The sequence below is a fragment of the Cotesia glomerata genome, linkage group LG3 (assembly GCF_020080835.1).
Source record: "Cotesia glomerata isolate CgM1 linkage group LG3, MPM_Cglom_v2.3, whole genome shotgun sequence".
In the NCBI taxonomy this organism is placed as follows: domain Eukaryota; kingdom Metazoa; phylum Arthropoda; class Insecta; order Hymenoptera; family Braconidae; genus Cotesia; species Cotesia glomerata.
The window spans coordinates 1,438,487-1,457,329 of NC_058160.1; the positions used below are offsets into that span (position 1 = coordinate 1,438,487).

At 29.6% G+C, this 18,843-nt stretch overlaps 1 protein-coding gene across 1 annotated transcript; it reads right to left on the minus strand.

The window, feature by feature from the left end:
• Positions 1 to 4,769: 4,769 nt before the first annotated feature.
• Positions 4,770 to 17,423, minus strand: LOC123261632 (exostosin-3). The gene is made up of 8 exons (XM_044723328.1): positions 17,212 to 17,423; positions 16,871 to 17,095; positions 10,819 to 12,643; positions 10,503 to 10,759; positions 9,295 to 9,422; positions 8,937 to 9,213; positions 8,749 to 8,853; positions 4,770 to 5,235 (listed from the first exon to the last, which is right to left on the minus strand). The coding sequence occupies exons 2-8, from the start codon at positions 17,030 to 17,032 to the stop codon at positions 5,131 to 5,133; spliced, it is 2,859 nt and encodes a 952-aa protein (XP_044579263.1). The 5' UTR covers positions 17,033 to 17,095; positions 17,212 to 17,423; the 3' UTR covers positions 4,770 to 5,130.
• Positions 17,424 to 18,843: the final 1,420 nt, after the last annotated feature.

An 18,843-nucleotide genomic window follows, 5' to 3' on the forward strand; every position in this document is an offset into this window, starting at 1 on the left:
CATGAGATAGTGGGTATTGATCCGGTTGGGCGCCAATGATATCAGTTTATTTGAGGGATTTTTTTCAGCGCATGCTCCGGATTGTTCGCGGAAATTATTTGAATTTTTAAAATTGAGAATTCAAAATCAAGAATTGTTAAATTACTTTGTAATAAAATTGTAATTTTACTTTTGGAAATTACTTGAGAAAATTTAATTAGATTTTAATTTTTAAATTATACTAAATTTTCGAAGATATTATTATGGATTTATGGAATTTTTAATGAAATAAATTGTTGAGTTGAGATGAAAAAATCGATACATGTAATCTAATACACGGAGAGAAGAATATGGAAATCATTCCTATAATTTTAACGAAATGTTTTCCTATACCATTTTAGGAGCGATTACTTAAATTATGGGAACTGTACCCATAATTTTTGGGAAATGTTTCTATAATTATGGGAATGGTTCCTATAATTATAGGAACGATATCTATAATTATAACTGTACTATCGGCATAATTCCCATAATATATAGGAATGGTTCCCATAATATAGAGGAATAGTTTTTATAATATTATAGGAACCATTCCTATAATATTATGGGAACCATTCCCATAATATTATAGTGATGATGCTGAATAATATTGAGATATTTATCATTACAATTCAAGTTACTTGTGACTTCGATGGCCACTTTGAAGCATTTGAAATTATTAGTGATTTCGATAATTTTACTTGCTTCTCAATAACATCATTTGAAATATATAAAATAAGTAATATTGTTCATATAAACAATCAAAGTTAAATACCCAAAAGGTAGATTTAATAAATATTCAACGTATGTATTGTAGATAAATAATTTGTTTTAAAAATAAAATGAAATTGTAAAAATAAACAATAAATTTCCATACCTACTTGGCTCCTCTAATTGTATAGTAAGAAAATATTCCTTTTATTAGAGAAACTTTATAATTGCTACAGTATTTTTCAATATTATCTAACACAATAATCACTGAGTAGGAATAAACAATTTAAGATTAAATACACACGTGAATAAAAATTATGAAAAAGAAATTTTTTCACTCTAGTGAAAGATCAATTTTTATTTATAAAAAAAAATTTATTAGCAAAAAAATATGTAATAATTACTTTATATTTTTCAAGTGATTGCTTCATTATTGTGAACATAAACATTTTTCTATTATTATGTGCGTCATTCCCATAATATTATAGGAACCATTCCTTTAATAGTATAGGAACAATTCCTATAATATTATAGGAACTATTCCCATAATATATTGAAGCTATTCTATTATTGTATAGGAACGTTTCCAATAAACTATGGGTATGGTTCCCATAATGAACATAGGAGTCATACCTATGATGATCATTTTATTATAGGAACCATTCCCATAATTTTTGGAAAGGTTCCTATAAATTTCTCTCCGTGTATACTAATAAATGGAAAAAGAGGCTGGCAATGGCCTGGTCGGCTTGGTGCTCGCTTTTCGAAAGAGTGGGACCCGGGTTCGATCCCAGCACGCACCAATATTTTTCAGTGATTATAATTAAAAATAAGTGCGTTACGTTACGTTGCCAGCCTCTGGAAGTGGCAGAGATAGCCGGGCGGTACACGTCTGACTTGGGCGATCACACATTTAAGCAACAACTTGAATGGGTGACCACTTTAGTCAGCGTTGGCTAGCGCGAGGGATCTCTGCACACTAGGAGAGGGGCCTAATGCTCCAGTGGTCGATAAAGAAGAGTTTCTTATCAATCACTGTAGACTTAGCCCAGCTCCGACTGTACTATTATGGGTTTTCTCTGTGGTTTCCCCATGATTCTGTTCCAACAGCCTGAGAAGGGGAGGTTCAGGGTGAATACGGTACAGAAAGCATAAGTCGGTCCACAGCCGCAAAAATTAAAAGTAGAAATGAAGTGTCGGGTGGGACTTGCTGAGGTCCAATATGAGAAATAGAAAAAGCGTAGAGCTAGGAGAAAAAAGAGGAATCAGCCTTGTAAAAACCGAGAGGTGTACAAGTAAAGCATAATAATAATAATAATGCTAATAAATGGAGAACCGTTTTTTTTTGTCCGGTTATACTGCAAAAACTACTGAACCGATCGGAATAATACTTATACCATAAGATGCAACGTGTTTTGGAGAAGGTTTTAGTATATGATATGTTGGTGATTATTAATCCGGAGCCTATATTTTTTTGACTTAGAAATAATGAATTTTTATTGTAACTAAATTTATTCTATTCGATTGTCATTTGTTTAAAATAAATTTTTTAATTCTATTACACTGAGAGAAAAGTGCATAGTTAACTGAATTATAACATCACAATTATGAAAATATAGTTTTCTGAACTTTTTTGTAATTGCTCAAACTATGCATTAGTTCAAGTAACTATTGATAAATAGTTATATCGATTATATTTTAATAAATATGTTTTTGCTATCGCGTTAAACAAAAAGTTATTAGGTGACTGAAAGGTTTTACGGACGACGTCTCAGATAGCTAAACTGGAAGAGCCCTTAGCGCGTAACCAAAAGATCCGAGTTCGATTCCCGGTCCAAGCTATATGAATTATTTTTTCTGTTTTCTGAGTTAAACTTAATCAAGATGGCTATTAAGCTGATATTTAACTGAAAATAGTTTAAGTAACTATCTACTGAGGTTCAATATAATAAATAATGTTAGGTACAAAAACTGCAATTAAATAGTGGTGATGCTATTTAACTAGATTTTCCTAGTTCAGTTGACCATATTTTTCTCTCAGTGTAGTTATGTTTATATACTAGGCAGATTTTTTCACTTATGAGACCTACAATTTCTTTAACTGAAACTTTCAATGCTCATTACAAATTTTTTTTTTTTCAAATCAATTATTAATAATTTTTGTAAGAAAGACACGGGAATTTTGTAATGATTGCACATTGAAAGTTACAATGAATATTAGCTAGAATAATTATATAGATAAAGGGTGCATGCCAATTCGACAGAATTTGGAATCTGTGCAAGTCAAAACAATACTCTAATTAAATTTCAAGTCTAGATCTAAAAATGCAATTATTTAAAGCGCCCAGCGGAGCGGGCGAGTAATAGCTAGTTCTTATATAAAATAGATACACATAAAATTAAATTTAATGAAAAATATTAAAAATTTTCATTTATTCTAAAACAAAATAAATTTTTTGACCCGGGATATAGGTGGAATTTATTTAATAAAATTTGAAAATTAAAAATTTAGTTTTTTAATCATTCATTTGGATTACTAATTTAATTTGTCGAATTATTACGGAGATATGATGAGATGTATGCTTATTTTATTTATTTTTTTTTTTTAAGGTGAAGTAGAGAAGGTTTTAACACTTGAAGCAAAGTCTCTAGTACACGATGACTACCCTTTTATACCAACATACGAAGCTCTTCAACTTCTGTTGAAGTTGACGTTTATACAGCAATATTATTAAAGACTTAATCTTTTTATGTAGTGATTTTTTCTTTTATTTTATTTAATTTGATAGTCGCTAATAAAATTAAATTTTAATAATAATAATAATAATAATTTTTCAATTTCATTGTAAAACCTTTTTTATTATAAAAAAAAACTAAAACTTTTTGGCAAATTTCCAGTTGCCATTAATCATCAGCTTTCACCCAGAATCAACAGCAAAAATGCAAATATACGACCAAAAAAAAAAAAATAATAACTGATATTAATTATTAATACACAAAAATTTCATTGAGTCGGAAGGATTAGTCACCGCAGTAATTAATAAAAATTTTTTATTGACTATCGTTCGAGCATTTATATATTAACAAAATTAATGCGAAGGTATACCTTATAAGGAAGAATATAAATTATATAAAAAAAAGTTAAAATCGCGTGAAGAAACCACCGGTGCGGCTTTAACTTTTTGATGAGCTCTTGGTATGTTTCATGCATGTATTCAAATCCTGTATCATCTATGCAGAGACGAGAACAAAAAGGAGTGAGATAAAGAGCATAGCTAGATCCAGTACAGGGCGCTGACCGCACGTCCTATAGCACTTCCAGTTTCACCGCAATGCAGGAATATCTTGCTTTTATTTTCTCTAAATCTTTTTAATTTTCATTTTAATCATAAACTTGCTAATTTAATTAACGAATCACCACTATTATTCATAAGTTCTTTTATTAATTTTATTATTATAGTTATCAGTTATCAGTATTGATATAGGCTTACAGTAATTCTACGGTATTGATTTAATTGCTTGGTGCGTCATTTTTTTCTAGTCGTTTTTAGAAAAATTCATTCAAATAAAATTATCTATTTTTAATGCTTATATTTAGAAGGTAAAATATTATTATCAACTAATTTAAATGACTTAATATAGATTTAAAAATTTTTATCTTTATTTTGAGTCATACTTATGAGTTAAATGTAATATTGGTAATTTAAAAAAAAAAATAGTCTAAAGATTAAAAAACTTTTTCAAATTAGCCGCCTCTTTTATTGACACGCCCCCTTTTAGCGAATAAATAAAACAAATTACGAAAAATGGCGATTAAAAAATAACTTACCGGTTTTAATTTAAAAATACTTACCGTAAATAAACAATTGAAATTAAATTACTGATTTTTTGTAGGATTTTCCTGCAAAAATTTTAAAAACTAATGAACAAATTTCAAAAAAATTGACCAATTTTCTGAAGAGATATCATCAAACCCGCATCGGGAAGAACATAACCCAAAACTTTGTTAAGGAATTAATTACCAAAATTAAGTAAATAAATAATTTGTATAAAAAGTGTTTATTTACAATTATTAGCAAATATTACATTTAACATTTAAACAATTTGTACAGTAGTTTAGTTTTATACTCTATTCCAAATAATCGATCGAAGTAATGTAATTATAAATAATATCACATTGTTTTTTGCATATTAAATATAACATAGATTGTTTGTTACGCTCTCTTATTAAGCACTCAAAGTTTCAATTAAATAATTGCAATTACTAATAAAAATAATTATAAATTATAATATTAAACAGATAAATAATTTAAAAAAGTGTGCGAATCAATAATTTCGTTCATTTACAAAATCAATATAAAACTTATTAATTTATGTACAAAAGGTTAATGTACAAACTATTTATATGAATTTAAAACATTTTTGTTTATCGTGCGATATCCGAGTTTTGAAGAGAATCGAATCTGCTCGGTACTGAGTATTTAGTAGTGGCATGTATCCAAATACCTAAGAAGCAAAATTTGTATTGTTAGTAATAATAATATGTATTTATTTCGCTAAGTAGCTATTTGTTTTACAATTAGTTGTATACAATTCATTAAAATATATTTTAGTTTCGTCATTTGTACCTCACATACGGTAATTATTACTATCTATCTACAATTTATTTACATTTTATCATTTAATTTCTCAAAATATTCTATATTTTTTTTTATGTATATTTTCAATAACAATTTAAAAATTTTTATTCTAGTTTCTTCTTAGTAATTAATTTATTATTTGTCATTTTATATATATATATATATATATATATATATATATATATATATATATATATATATATATACACATATATATATATATACACATATATATATATATATATATATATATATATATATATATATATATATATATATATATATATATATATATATATATAAAATTTACTATTTTTTCCGAAGATCGGTGTTTTTACTAATTAAAGAGTTCTATATTTCAAAACCATTATACCCGATTCAAATTGATGTTAGACTAATTTTAAATTTTACATTAAATTTTTATTTATTAAATTTATTTTCACCATTTTTATTGTCGGTATGAGCACTCAATACCATCTTCGGGTGAATATATCTAATAATTAAAATTTTTTTTTTTTTTTTAGTTAAGATTAAGCAAAGAAGTTAATTTTTTTACTCTCTCTCTCTCTCTCTCTCTATATATATATATATAGATATAGATATATATATATATATATACATATATATATATCTATATCTATATATATATATATGTATATATATATATAGACATATATATATATATATATATATATATATATATATATATATATATATATATATATATATATATATATATATATTTATACTCCCCCTATCACAAAGATTTGACAAAATCTTCGTGTCTAAATAATAAATACTTATATAAAAAAAAACAAAAAAAAATTTTTTTTTTTTTATTAACATGCTTTTCATTAGCTTGATTTGTATTTATGTAATTTTTGCCGACTAAAACGCCTGATTAATTTAAAAATTCGCACTCGTATTAAGGAAATACTTCCACGAAAAGCATATTTCAAGAAACTTTAAATTGAAATAATGGAATTTTTTCTATCGAAAAATAAATATATTAATAATTCACCACCAAAATTTCAAATTAATTCACCGCACCGTTTTTGAGTATAATAATAATAATATTTATTGCTTATAAGAAGTTACAAACTTCATAGCAATTACACAGAGTATAATATAAATAAATAATAAATAGTATAATATATAAACAAATAAATCAAGTAAACAGATAAATGTATAAAATAAACCATACAGTGACGACTATCTTAAACTCTGTATAATTGCTATGAAGTTTTTGAGTAATTAATTTTCAAAATGTTATCTTTTACACGTAGAGGTATAGAGATATGGTAAAATTAGTATGAAATCTATTTGCATCACTCGAGTGGTAAGGAAGATTTCATACTAACTTTACCATCTCTCTATACCTCTACGTGTAAAATATGCAATATCGAAAATTAATTACTGAAAAACGGTGCGGTGAATTAATCTGAAATTTTGGTGGTGAATTATTAATATATTTATCTTTCGATAAAAAAAATTTTAGGTAAAACAATAGAATAATTTAATAAATTTATTTTAGTGTCTTGACCAGGGTCATAAAGATTTCAAAAAAATAATGAAAAATTTTAGAGGTCATTCATACCTTCTATATAATAACCGTAAATTTTGTCCTTTTTTTAATTAAGTAAAATATTAAAATCTAACACTGGGTTTTTAATTATTTTTAAAAATTTTTAAAGAAATTATAGTTTAAAAAAGAAAAATTCGGTTTGATAGCAAAAAGTAGGAAATAAGTTTAAAAGAAGGAGTGGCAAAAAATTAATTTTGTTTCAAAAAAAAGCGTCGAGTGCTTTGTATGGAAAAATTTTTTTGCAATAGTCCGCTTATAAATTATTTGAATGATCCTAACCAAAATATTATACCTCTATTAAATATTAAATTGTTTTTTACAGTGATAATTAATTTTCAACTAATTGTTCTTTCGTACAAGTGAAAGATTCTCTAAAATTAAGTTAGAAAAATTGTTAATTAGAACATCGAAGTTGTGGGTGCAGATAATAATAAGTAATTTATTTTTATATGTTGTAACAATAAAACAGTGTTGATATTATGGCAGAATTGTTTAGTTAGTTAAATAAAACAGTTTAGCTGAATCAACAAATTGTTTTGTTGGGATTAAAAACATTTTTATTGCCTAATTAAAAAAAAAATATTTTGTTCTAGTATCATTGATTAGTCAGATGGTGTAACAAATTTTTTTATTGAACTAATTGAATCATTTTGTTAAAATAACTCATAGCAATTTCAACAAAATTAATTTAGTTACGGCAACAAATTAATTTTTTTTATTTTAACAAAATCAGCACAGTAAAAAATTTTGTGTTAAATATTTGACACTTTTATGTGTAAATTCAACATTTTTTTTTTTTTCAATTTATTACCATAAATAAAATTATTTATTATGACAAAATATTTTCTGTAATTTTTTTTTTTTTTTTTTTTATTTCAACGAAATCATTCTTATAATAACTTTAGAACATATTTGCCTTGACAAATATGTTCTAATAAAATATTTACATCAATTACAAAGCACCAAACTTTTTTTTTACAAAAAAAAAAATTCTTCGCTATTAAATCTTTTTATTTTAAACTTCAAAATCATTTTTTAATTTTTAGTTTAATTTTTTAAGCTAAAATTTATTAAAAAAAAAAAAAATCCTTCGCTATTAAGGTAGTTGTAGCGTGATAGGCATTTCAACAGAAAATTATGAAATTTTTTTTATTGAAAGATAAATATATTAATAATTGACTACCAAAATTTCAGATCAATTGACCGCACCGTTTTTGAGTAATTAATTTTCGAAATTGTATCTTTTACACGTAGAGGTATAGAGAGATGGTAAAGTTAGTATGAAATCTTCCATACCACTCGAGTGGGCCAAAGATTTCATACTAACTTTATCATCTCTCTATACCGCTACGTGTAAAAGATGCAATTTCAAAAATTAATTACTCAAAAACGGTGCGGTCAATTGATCTGAAATTTTGGTAGTGAATTATTAATATATTTATCTTTCAATAAAAAAAATTTCATAATTTTCTGTTGAAATGCCTATCACGCTACAACTACCTTAAATCTTTTTATTTTAAACTTCAAAATTATTTTTTAATTTTTTAAGTTAAAATTTATTAAAAAAAAAAAAAAAAATACTTCGCTATTAAATATTTTTATTTTAAACTTCAGAATTATTTTTTAATTTTTAGTTTAATTTTTTAAGCTAAAATTTATTAAAAAAAAAAAAAAATTCTTCGCTATTAAATCTTTTTATTTTAAACTTCAAAATTATTTTTTAATTTTTAATTTTTTAAGCTAAAATTTATTAAAAAAAAAAATAAAAAATTGACTATTTATTAGATATCATACCTGAGCAAAGAAGTTGATACATTTATGCCGTTCTTGAAAGTGTGTATCATCTTCAGACAAAGAAACGGGGCAACCTGGACACCTGAACGTCCACCGTGAAGTTACCTGCAATATAAAATGAACAAAATAAAATTTAACTAATAAGAAAAGATTTAAATATTTAATAATAATAAGTGAAGATATTTTACTTTGACGGGAGGTTTCCGCGTGAGATGCGAAACCAAAAAATTCATGGCAATATCTTCGCAGTTCATGTACTCATCAACCTTGTCCCTGATCGCCTGGGGCAGCCAGTTGGTGTAAAGATACATGTAATGCTTGTGAATAAATGCTGCGCCCGTCAGTACCATCGACAATTCACAGGAATAATTAGAGTTATAGTTCCACGAGTTGTGGAAGTTTTGATCCCAGGCGTGGTAGCGTCCGGGGAATCCAACAACGCGGTCTCTGTGCTCCCGCCATACCCTGAAGAGAAGGAACCACAGATTCTGATTATTTTGATCGATGGAAAATTTTAATTAATTAATAAGAAAGTTAGTTAGTTACCGAAAGCCAAACATTATTTCATCATGTCTCAGATGGGCGTCGTCGTCCACGGACAACACTGCTTCTGTTTCGATCGTGTCGAACGGTAGGAATCTGTTGTTCAAACTGTTCCTTAAGGCTTTGATCACCTGAAAAAAAATCAAACATTTAGAGAAAAAATGGACTTTTAAAGCTGAAAAAAGTTTTGATTGATTTTGAATTTCATATAAAATTTTAATTCTCAAATGAAAAAAATTAAACGGAATTTTAAAGTCAGATGCGGATTCAAAATTTTATTTTAGTTCAAGTTTTGTGAATGGAAAATTTTCATATTTGTAATTAATCGAAAGAATTTCTCTTCGTATCAGTAATGTGAAAAAATCGAGTGAAAAATTTATATTTTTAAACAAATATGGCCGAATAATATTAAAAAAAAAATTCATTATAATTTTCTTACAATGTTTTTTTTTTTAAATAAATTTTCTTTGCAATAATAATACCAAAAAGTTAAAATCTAAAAATATTTTTCATTCTAATTGCATAAAAAAAAATTTATTAAATTAAATTAAATTTTTTTAAACATTTTTGTAAGAAAATTACATTTTTATGATAAATTTTCTATCAAATTATATATTTTTTTTAAGTATGAATTTGAGGATCAAATTCAATACGTAAGAAATTTTTTTTATTAAACATTAACAATTTAGAAATTTCAATTATCTACGTTATAAATAAATAATCTCTAAATTAAAAATTCAATCATTCAAAAAAAATAATGATTTAAAAAAAATATCGAGATCGGAACCAAGCCGGGAATTGAACCCAGATCTCTTTGATTACATGTCAGGCGCTTTATTTACTTTAAATCTTTCAATAGTCGAACTGAATTTACCAAAATCATTTTTTTCTATTTATTCAAAATTTTTCTTTTATATTAATGTCTTAATTAGTTGCCGGTACAAACTCATCTATTTTTACCGAAAAATTTATTAAAATTTAGCCTCATTAGTTTTATTGTATATAAAAAAGCTTCCATATAATCTTCAATCCGCATTTAAAGTATAAAAAAAATCCCTGATTTTTTAAAAATATTTTTACCAGAAAGTTAATGATTTTATGGCAAATTCATCATCATAATATTAGTCAAAATTTTGAACTTTATATGAAATCCATAGCGAACCAAAATTTTTTCTGGGCTTAAATATTCCACAATTAAAAGAGATACATACAACAACAGGCACGCCAATGTCAGGCCACCTGAGATCTTCGATCGGAGGCTTGGGACTGTTCCAAACAACCAAAACTTTGTTCAAATAAGGCAGCCCGTACAACCGAGCCAGTGAATTAATCAAAACTTGCTCGCGTTCGTAGGTAAGTATAACAATAGTGAATTGTTCTCTTGGATAGTTACCACCGAGTGATTCGCTGAACTCCTTGCCAGCGCCACCAGCTCCTTTGCCAATGGGCCTGAACCCCACTTCGGACCCTAGAATCATTCTCCCCTAAAAACTTCTAATTTCACCAACAAAATACTCCACAACTTACCAACAAATTTAGCGTCACTGGAAAGCACCGTATCAAAGGGCAATTGCGGATAAAGATAAAAAGGATTGACCCACTCGTTCCAAATCTCATGCCCATGGATCAGCATAATCGTGTAATTCCTCTTGAAAACCGGGGACGGATACGGAGGCTCCAGCGGCCCTAAGCTCTCTTCAGCCTCAGGCTCCGCGACAATCGCGTCAGACTTTATCGGTACAAAAGTCTCATTAAAGACACTAGGACTCGGAGACTGGATCGCTGGAACAGCAGGGATTCCCAGACGATCGCGAATTGAAGCTACAATAGTGTCAGCAGCACCCTGAGCAGTGGCCATGTATCGCTCCCAAATGAGCCTGCCTTGCCGACGCATGAACAGCAAATCGTTGTCAGGAATTGCACGGAGCAAGAAATGCATTTCAGTGACTCTTGCTTTGGGCAGAAAAAGCACAGCTCGTCTCCAGGCAATCACTTCGTTGTAGCTGAGGTAAATCTGATCACCACCCAGAATAACAGGAATCGCCCCAGACCTGAGCGCTTCATAAATCCTCGCCTGAATCGAAGAAGTTGTCACAAAACTGGAGTTACTTGGTGCCAATATCAGGACAAACGTCGAATCCTTGAGGATTTCCTTTCTGGAAGACTCGGTACCACAAAGCGTCCAATCCAGAAGCTTTCCTCTGACGGAGTCATCAGTGGCTGGTATGCACTCGAATTGGATGAAGAACTTGTCCATGGTAACTCCAGTGGTCATGTCATTCAGGTGCTGGACGATGAAGTTGTCCAGGTTGTTCTCGTCTTCAACCCGCTCAAGGTCTATCTCCGCGTCGTCAATTGGTCTACTGGTGGAGCCGGATGATGACAGCGACTTGGTGGTCTTAATTTCACCTTGGAAGGAAAGCAAGTACTTGCGACGAGCTGGGACCATGGAAGCGCACTCCTGCCAAACGTCGCCTCCAGGAGGTCCGAGGATCGGCGGGACTATGATGTCAAATCCTGGCCGGTATTGGCTTCGTAAGAAAGTCGACTGGACGATTATAGCTCGCCCAGTGTCGGAATTGTCCAACATATTGCTGGAGTTTATTGAGAGATCGCGACGAGATAGATTCAGCAGAATGTGGTTCCGTCCGTCGCCACCCCAGTAGGGGAGCGAGTGGAGCTTTTTCACGTGCAGAGGATGAGGGAAGACTTGGTGGCTGGATCCTGGGCTGTTGGAAGGCAAAGCTTCGCCGATTAGGAGGATGTAGATACATGCTTCAGCGGGATTCGAAGTTAGGTGGGCGTTGTAGCCGAGGGTTTGTTTGATGGTTGTCTTTAGGAACCCGTCTATGTCCCAGGTAGGGTTTATCACGGAAAAGACGTCGGGGTCGTAGAGATAAATGGGGAACCCGCTGGTCAAGGCACATCGGCTGTGGTCGAAGCAGTTAAACATCCGGCAGGAAGAGGATTCGCTAGAAGTGAATTTAAGGTTGGTTGGAAGCGAATTTATCAAGATTCGACGGGGAGGCGCTAATTCGGGAGTGTTACGTTCGATTGCCTCGCGATGGGCTGCTTGGGCTTGAACCAGGCTCATTTTTAGGCGGTCCAGGTCTGTTTGCTGGTGGATTAATTCCTGCTTTAGGTCGTCGATTTTTTGGTTGAATCCTGAGACTTCGAGTTGCAGGCGCTGGCGCTTTGCTTCAAGGTCCCGGAGTTCGTTGCTCACAGATACTTTTATACGCAACATTTCTTCTATACGGAATTTTAAGTCTGAGGCTTTCATTGATGTGAAGTCGTCGAATGCTTCTAGTCTGGTACGGTGCATGTCCATGCCAGATGCATTTGTTTCCACCTTCAATCATGGGAGTTATAATTTTGGATTATCAGTCGAGGATTTTTTGGAGTTTTGGAAGATTTTGAGCTGTATGGAAAGGAAGAAAGGATTCGAAGTGTGTTAGGTACTCTATTTAGGTGATTGGTTTAAGGTTTACTATAGTACTGTCGATTCTACAAGTATCAAATTTAAAATAACAAGTCTTGTGATTTTTCATTGAATAATACTATATCAAGTGACTGATAAAAAAATTTTTTTTCTTTAATCATCTCAAGAATGTTGGAAATGTAAAAATTTACTGAAAAAATGAAAAATAAATTTATTTAATAAACGATATTTTGGCTGTAAAAATTAAATGTTTTAATCAGAAGCTTTTGGAGAAAAAAGTTACAAGTATTTTTTTTAATTTGAGAAATTATTGATATCTCTGATTGAACAAAATGATTCGATATGATTAGAAATGATTAATTTTCTAATCATTTTTAATCCGGTCAAATCATGCAAATCATATCTCTTATGGGCATTTAACATTGTGAAATCATCTGTATTATTATGAGAATAAGAAAAGTTTTGTGGCCAGTTTATTTATATGATAAAATGGATTTTTATGGTTAAATTTGGTATCGTTAGAAAAGTCTTGACCTGGAGTTGTGCCTTTTCATGGTTTCATATCATTCTAACCAATAGTCAATTTATTATGATAAGTATTTAGGTTGCATTCGAAAATGCTCTATCTCTAGATACATAATTAAGAAATGACCTTTTATCTTGTGAACTATTGACGTTTTTAAATATATACGCTCATCCCGATGTTACTTTCATCGAGACCTTTCATTTGAGTACCCACATCAATTTTTCATATATTTATATATATTATATATACTAGCTGTTACCCGCCCGCTTCGCTGGGCGCTTTATAGAATTGCATTTTTAGATCTAGACTTGAAATTTAATTAGAGTATTGTTTTGACTTGCACAGATTCCAAATGAGTATTGAAAGTTTTAGTTAATGTCATTGCAAGTCTCATAAGTAAAGTTGAAGTCTGTCTAGCTTCAAGTGCGAAGAATTTTTTTGTCATTTAAAATTTTCTCAGCGACATCAATTTTTCATAGAAAATAAACTTAACATGTTTTTTACATACCCAGTGTTTGGAAAATGCATTCATTTTAATCAGTAACATTCCCTCGATCCCGTAATAAGAACAATTTATAAGTTATGTAATCAGCAAAAATAACATGTATGTAAAATTCTAAGTTCGTTGACCGAATTACTACATATAATGTTAAGTTTTGGAAACCTTACAATGACTTTTTTCCCGCTGGTAAAGAGACGTTTGTTGCAAGGAAATTTTTAGCAAATGTTATTGAAACTCAATAGACAGGGTCTAAATTTTATGTTTCAAAAAGTCCTAGTTGATAAACAACAACATTTTCAGTAGATTTCATAGATATCTAACTATTTTAATTCTTGAAACCAATTTTACCATAACCAAACATACGATCAGCATATAAATATAAATTTTCAACACTTAGTTCACCAGACATAATTAGCTTCTTTCTTTAACTTTTTTTTTAAATGACGTGAAATCAATCAAATATTAAGGTTATGTAATAAAAACAAAAGGAAATCGTATTAAAAACAAATGAATGAAAAATGAGTCTTTTGTTTTTATTAGCGGGAAAAAATGTATATAAAAATTAATCGTAAAAAAAATGAGAAAGGGTTGATAAAATCCAAAAATAAGTAGCCTATAACCATATATGAAAAATTCTGCGTCGAAAGGTAGCAGTCCCATCCCGATAGCTTCAGTAGTTTTGACGTCAACTTTTATCAAAGGAACCCTATTTCGTTATATATGTATATTTTCCACCCACGCATTCGCCCACGCGTAGGTATATATGGAACTAAATTCTCAAAAAAGTAACGTAATAAATAGTATATTACACACCTAGGGAAGTAAAGTAAGAAATGTCTCAGATTACATGTAATTGTTGGCCGAGGCGAAGCCGAGGTCAACAAACATGTGATCTGAGGCTTTCTTATTTACTTCCCGAGGAGTGTATACTATTTTTTTGTCTGACGAAGGCGGAAAGCGGCAACTTAGAGTAGCGCAGCGGGACGAAAGTTGCCACTTTCCGCCCGGAGGGCAAAAATAGTATATTACACACCTAGGGAAGTAAAGTAAGAAATGTCTCAGATCACATGTAATTGTTGGCTGAGGCGAAGCCGAAGTCAACAAACATGTGATCTGAGGCTTTCTTATTTACTTCCCGTGGAGTGTATACTATTTTTTTGCTCGACGAAGGCAGAAAGGGGCAACTTTGTTTAGCGCAGCGGGCCGAAAGTTGACGCTTTCTGCCCGTCGAGCAAAAAAAATTATTCCTTTTATGCCGATAAATGGTGAAGGATTGATGGAATTCGAAAAATAAGTAGCCTATAACCATCTACAATTCATTCCGCGTCGAATGGTCCTAGTCCCATGTCAATATGTTCAGTAGTTTTTGCGTGATTGACGGTCTACGAAACCCACTTTCCCTATATATATATAGATTAGGGTCTGCCAAAATGTAACTCCCGTGGAGAACCTTTTAAAATTGGAATTTTGAGTTCCACTTTTAACAGGGGCTGTGTTTGGGCATTTCCTGAGATATTTTGGAGTGAGACGATGTATTTGATTTTCATAGAATTTTTTAACAGAAGCTTAGTTTGGGCATTTCCGGTAAAAATTCAAAATTTGGCCGGAAGTGCCCAATTAAATCTCCTGTTAAAAATACTATAAATAATCAAATGAATCCTCTCATCCCGAAATATCTCAGGAAATGCCCAAACACAGCTGCTGTTAAAAGTGGAACTCAAAATTCCAATTTTAAAAGGTTCTCCACGGAATTTACATTTTGGCACACCCTAATATATATGTATATATGAAAAATATATCAAAAATGAATATGGGTACTCAAATGAAAGCTCTTGATGAGTGTACCATCGGGATGAGCTTATATCTTTAAAAACGTCAATTATTAAAAAAGTACAGTGCCATTTGACAAAAGTCATCTATATTATTGAGAGAATAAGCTAAATTTTGTGGCTAGTGTATTTATATGATAAAATGGGTTTTTATGGTTAAATTTGGTATCGTTGGAAAAGTCTTGACCTGAAGTTGTGCCTTTTCATAATTTCATATCATTCTCACCAATAGTCAATTTATTATGATAAGTATTTAGGCTGCATTTTAAAATGCTCTATCTCTAGATATAAAATTAAGAAATGACCTTGTATCTTGTGAACTATTGACATTTTTAAAGATATAAGCTCATCCCGATGTTACACTCACCAAGACCTTTCATTTGAGTACCCACATCGATTTTTCATATATTTATATATATTATATATATGTATATATGAAAAATATATCAAAAATGAATATGGGTACTCAAATGAAAGCTCTTGATGAGTGTACCATCGGGATGAGCTTATATCTTTAAAAACGTCAATTATTAAAAAAGTACAGTGCAATTTGACAAAAGTCATTATTTAATAAAGCAAAATTTTATTTATTTATAGTTCGCAAATCACGGAAGTCACATAGTGACTGCAAAGTTGCTAGTTTTGTTTAATAAGGTATTACATAATGGTATAAATTGATTAATAATTTTATTGTGTTTGTAATTTTTAATTGAAAATATGAAGCTCTTATCAAATCTCGATATTTTGAGGTTCCAAAATTCTACATTAAAAAATTTTCAATGTTCATAGCCAGAAGTTTTAAATGTTTTATACCTGAACTGAAAAGTAATAAAATGAAATTAAAATTATTTTTAATATATATCCTTTTGGTTTTTAAAATTTGTATGTTTTAAAGCTAAAAAAGCGTAGATAAAAAAAATTTTTACACTTCCAATATTCCTAAGTTGATTGAAATAAAATTTACTTTATCAATTCTGTGGAATGTTATTATATCATGCACCTGATTTATCTCTTAAATTAGTCAGTAACATTACAGTCAACGCTATCTGTATTGGACCTCTCTGTATTTGACCGCTCTCTGTATTTGACCACATTCTTCCTCTGTATTTGACGATTTTACACAGCTCTTATGGACAAGGACGAGTCAAATACAGAGAATGGTCCTGTACGGGCGAGTCAAATACAGAGAGCGTTGACTGTACAAAATATTTCTAGAAAAATCTAAAATTTGCAAATTTTAATAACAAACTAAATAATGAACATAAAAATTTAATTCTTACCTTCGATAAGTAGTAGTGCGCAAATAACGAGACAACGAACAAAATTAACAGCATTATTACAATAATCCTTGATAGTTTAATGTGCGAAATCCAATAGCACATTTCTCGACGATTAGTGCTTTGGTAGAATAAAGACGCCGATTCTAATGTACCTCCAGCCATTTTATAATAATTTATCAAAATTTTAATATCAAAATTAATAATGTCGTTGCTAACTGCCCATTACTAAAAACCGGAAAAATTCTTTAATACGTGACTAGCAATTAATTTTTATTGTTGCAATCCATCGATTATTAAACAAGAAGCGCATTAGTAAACAAATAAAAAATGACTTAACTTACTCATAAGAATACCGTAAAATTGTTAATTGATAATTTGGAACGACAATCACCTCATTGTTATTTAAAATGACAATTTACTGACTCTATTTCGTCACACAAAAAAAGATATAATTTATCATCGGTTAAAAAAACTTTAAATTCTTAATGCTTTTTGCTCAATGGTGAGGTTAAATAATGTTTACTGCTAAATTGAACACTGTACTGTTGTTATGGTTGGGAAAAATGGAATTTTGTGATTACAGTATGATAGAAAAGCGCTTTACCGATCGTGGCAAAGCTATTACGCTTACATTATTTGCTCCAAATGGTAAGCGACGGAGTCATGAATAGAGATGCGAGCGGTCCCGCCATTGACATTTTTTTTGGTCATCGGACGGTCACAAAACCGTCACATGACCGTTTGTTAAATGATGGACCGAGCAAGCGAAAATGCTGCCATCTAGTGAATTTCTAAGAACTTAAAGCAAAATTACAGTTTGTTATTGTGAGTGAATTTTGGAGTAATATAAGTATGGTAAATAATTTTTTTATAAATATTTAATTAAAAATTTTGTGTCATAACTTATTTTATGCAATGGTTTGGATAATTGAAATTAATACGAATATTCTCTAAAAGATACAAAATATCATTTAATTAAAAAAAAGATATCGTTATTAACTTTAAAAAGTTTGGAAAATCCAAAAGTGCACGACTCATAATGCTCATTTAATTATGAAATATAAAAAAAAAAAAAAACTTAAGTCGTTCAAAATTAATTGCCGAAAAAACAGCTGTAGTAGGAAGGTACTGCACAAGCGCCCCTGGTGGAATAAAATGTACATAATATCTATAGATATAAATATATAATCTATATATAGATATATAATATATAGAGATATAATTATATATAATCATACATGATTATATATGGAATTGTATATAAGATTATATATAATTATATATGACTATATATGGAGCAATATACAGCCATGCAGGATTATATATAGTTCCATATACAATTATATATAAGTATATATAATTATATATAATCATACATGATTATATACCGAATTGTATATCAGGTTATATATAATCATATATAATTATGTATGACTACATATGGAGCAATATAAAACCAAGCAAGATTATATAGTTCCATATATAATTATATATAACCATACATGATTATATATGGAATTGTATATGAGGTCATATATAATCATATATAATTATAAATGACTATATATGGAGCAATATACAGCCATCCAAGATTATATATAATCCCATATATAAGTATATATAATTATATATGCTTATATATAATTAAGGTAGTTGTTGCGTGATAGGCATTTCAACAAAAAATTATGAAATTTTTTTTATTGAAAGATAAATATATTAATAATTGACTACCAAAATTTCAGATCAATTGACCGCACCGTTTTTGAGTAATTAATTTTCGAAATTGTATCTTTTACACGTAGAGGTATAGAGAGATGGTAAAGTTAGTATGAAATCTTCCGTACCACTCGAGTGGGCCAAAGATTTCATACTATCTTTATCATCTCTCTATACCGCTACGTGTAAAAGATGCAATTTCAAAAATTAATTACTCAAAAACGTTGCGGTCAATTGATCTGAAATTTTGGTAGTGA